General features: G+C 40.0%; 1 protein-coding gene across 1 annotated transcript; it reads right to left on the bottom strand.

Moving 5' to 3' along the window:
* Nucleotides 1-460: 460 nt before the first annotated feature.
* On the bottom strand, nt 461-2,715 carry LOC140105663 (trypsin-like). Its single transcript, XM_072129668.1, has 5 exons — nt 2,615-2,715; nt 2,313-2,466; nt 1,726-1,979; nt 839-975; nt 461-704 (listed from the first exon to the last, which is right to left on the bottom strand). Exons 1-5 carry the CDS (start codon nt 2,652-2,654, stop codon nt 555-557), a joined length of 735 nt encoding a protein of 244 aa, XP_071985769.1. The 5' UTR covers nt 2,655-2,715; the 3' UTR covers nt 461-554.
* Nucleotides 2,716-3,433: the final 718 nt, after the last annotated feature.

Genomic DNA, 3,433 nt, shown 5'->3' with positions numbered 1-3,433 from the left:
CTTTATGCTGGGGCAATCTCTTTTCTTGGACAATGACATGGTCCTCCACATTGTATCAGAGGTTTATGGAGATATTCATATAAGTGAACAGAATTAATTCACTGTAAAATAAAAAGTTATAACTTAGCTGAGGACTTGGAGACAGAGATTTCAGAGGGGAAAACACACAATGACCGTAAACATGGTATATGGTAGCCTCAAGATTGAATGAGAGACATGAATGGGCCAGAAACTACTCTATGCCACACTGTAGTCTACGATAGATAATATTATACAATAACCAACATCGGTGGACCTCATTGGTATTCAGGTCTATCTGTGTCCTTGGAGTCGGAGTTAGGATCAACATGGTTAAAATGGCCCTGTACAATACTGTCCTCAACCCTAGGAAGACTAATCTGTACTTTCTTCTCTATTTCCCTACGGAAAGGTAATGGAAAAAAAATCAAAGAAATAAGTATTTGTTTTAAAAATTTTATTTAACAAGATGTGAACTGCTACAAATTTGGGTGTTAAAATCCAGTAGCAGAATAATGGATGAGAGAAAGAGATGTTTAGTTGGCAGAAACGGTGCTGGAGATCCAGGCGTTGTAGTTGCAGGCCTTGGTGTAGACACCAGGATAGTTCCTGAGGGCACAGCCATATCCCCAGGAGACAATACCCTGGAGCTGTCCATTGCAGACCACGGGTCCACCAGAGTCACCCTGAGAAGAGACACAGAGACATTGTTAGCTTGTTAGAAACCTCGACATCCCATCACATAGTTAGGAGTGAATGGAAGAAAACTGGAAATAGAAGATCTAGACTATCGAGTGTTAAGATTAAGAAGACTGATTACCTGGCAGGAATCCTGGCCTCCCTCCATGTATCCAACACAGATCATGTTGCCGGTGATCTCTCCGGGGTAGGCGCTGCTACACTGGGCAGAGGTCAGGATGGGGGCGTTCAGGCACTGGAGGAGGTTGGGCATGTTGGCTGCAAGTAAATGGATATCCAGCATGAGCACATAGTTTATTTAATAGATCTGGTCTTCATTTATGTGGTATGGATCTCTATGTCATTGATAGTGAATCAACAAATGAAGAATTTAACTAAAGTTTGAATATTGGTAAAAGGTTTGAAACCTGACTGATGAACAGTCAAGTTTCTGCAAGTCACAGGCCACATACACAGGTGTCCGATTGCAGGAGCACACAGTCACGTGACAGCTTAGCTCCACCCACGGAAAGAGCACATTACAATAAAAGTAAAAATTATTTATGTTAACATTAGCATTTTACATTTTTATTTTAGTTGTACATGGGGGGTTAGAGCTTTAATTAATGGATCTAGTTGAGAGAGCCTTCAGTGGTTTTCTTTGATAGTTAAGAAACAAGTGTAACCACCACTTAAACAATATATGAGATCTATTTATGTATTTTACTTTAAATATACAAAAACAAATTTGATATTTTGCAATGGGCCCCTTCAGATCCAAGCTATGCTTTTTAGAGGGGATTTTAGAGATATCTGCAATTGTCAATGGATTTAAGAGGGGGCTTGAAGACCACAAATGGCTAGATAACTTGACACTTCACTCAGTGGTCAATTTTTTTAGGAGACTTTAAAGAATCTCTCTCTTTTTTACTTTAAGAAAGAAAGATCTACATCATGTAACCTGGATGTTTTGTAGCTTTCATGTTGATGCGTCTGCCAGTACTGAGAAATGTGAAGGCCATGACTTACTTCCACTGCTCAGAGTGTTGCCCCATCCGGAGATCAGACAGCTGGTGCCGGCGGCGGCACAGCCAGAAGCAAGAGACACAGCCTTGACGTAAGAGTTGAGAGTGGCGGCAGAGGCCAACTTGATCAACATGATGTCATTGTCCAGGGTTCTGGAGTTGTAACTTCCATGTCTGATGACCTTGGCGGAGTTGATGAACTGCTCGGTACCTTCACTAGTGGCGATGTTGTGTTCTCCCAGTCTGACCTGAAGGCTTCTGCAAAATTGGAATGAAACCAGTATATAAACTCTGAACGGCTATGGTTTATCTTTGATGGATTGGGATTTGGAACTCAAATTTGATAAATATCTTATCAAATATTACAATACAATTTGATTATGTATGTATGTGCACATTTTTTATTCCAAATATTAGCTTAATGATCCACCGTCCATCATCCCCTATATAATAAACCCTTAAAGCATCCAATTTTGTCTCTCATTAGCTAGAAAATTTGGACCAATTAGAATCAATTAGGTCCAATTTTTTACTTATGGTATTCTATTCTAATTCAATACAATAGTCTTAGACAGGACTGGGGTAACTTACGCCTTGTAGCAGTGAGCAGCAGAGACTACCCAGAGGTTGTTGATCAGAGCTCCTCCACAGAAGTGGTAGCCGGAGTTCAGAGATGCAATGTAGGGGACAGAGTTCTTGGTGCAGGTGTAACCTCCGACGATCTTATCGTCATCCTCAAAAGCAGCTGAGAATATGATAAAGGATCACATTATATAATAATCACAATGGAGAATCCAGAAAATTAGAGGAAAGGAACGATTTAAAAAACCTAATGTAAAAATTATTCTAAATGAGCAATGTACTTAAAGTCATATACAAGGCGTAGGACTCACCAGCTGCTCCGAGGAGCACAAAGATCAGGAGGAATTTCATGGTGGAAATAGATCCGGAATGAAGAGAGAGTATAGAGGACAGACATTTATACCCAAAACTTATCATGATATCTCCCCTCTGCCCCTCTGTGCACCCAGAAGAAAGTTAATCAATGTCCACATAACCAAAAATATCCCGGGTAAACAAAAGGTGAAGGCCATTGTGCCATACTGCACATACATTTCCATCCTTGAGGGATATTTTGAGTCATAGCATATGTAGATTAGACCTCGTGATGTGGGTGCATGATCACTCCATGTTCTGCGTGGGAGTGGCTGCACATGTCCAACCAACAACCACAACCTACAGCCTTCTTATTGCATTTTATGAAGTACTTACAAGTATTTGGTACTAAATGCTTTGTTATAATTATGGAAAAGGTGTTAGCTAGTTACAAAGCAATTACGGTTAAAAAAAAAGACAACCCTTTTAACCCACAAGGACGTTCCACAAATTCCAAAATAGGATATTCACCACATCACTTAACCCATTAACGACCAGGCCCTTTTTAGTTTTTCCATTTAAATTTTTTACTCTTCACCTTCAAAAATGCATCACTTTTAGTTTTCCCTCTAAGGAGCTGTATGGGGGCTTGTTTTCTGCGTAAACAAATTGCACTTCATAGTGATGGTATTAAGTATTCGATGTTGTGTACTTGGAAGTGGTGAAATTGGTGCAAAAATGCGATTGCACAGTTTTCTTGTGGGCTTGGAAGCCCCAAATGACATGTCTACTTTATTTTTTGGGTTAGTACGATCATGGGGATACCAAATTTGTAT

This window comes from Engystomops pustulosus, chromosome 11 (genome assembly GCF_040894005.1).
Source record: "Engystomops pustulosus chromosome 11, aEngPut4.maternal, whole genome shotgun sequence".
NCBI lineage: Eukaryota > Metazoa > Chordata > Amphibia > Anura > Leptodactylidae > Engystomops > Engystomops pustulosus.
The sequence above is the reverse complement of the archived record's forward strand: the minus strand, read 5'-3'. Positions and strand labels throughout refer to the sequence as shown.

Bases quoted from the DNA above. Each gene is read 5' to 3' on its own strand.
- LOC140105663 (XM_072129668.1), bottom strand. From the start codon at position 2,654: ATGAAATTCCTCCTGATCTTTGTGCTCCTCGGAGCAGCTG. The intron at 2,467-2,614 runs GTGAGTCCTACG...TCATATTCTCAG, and splicing joins TGTGCTCCTCGGAGCAGCTG to CTGCTTTTGAGGATGACGAT. The intron at 976-1,725 runs GTAAGTCATGGC...ATTTACTTGCAG, and splicing joins CAACACTCTGAGCAGTGGAA to CCAACATGCCCAACCTCCTC.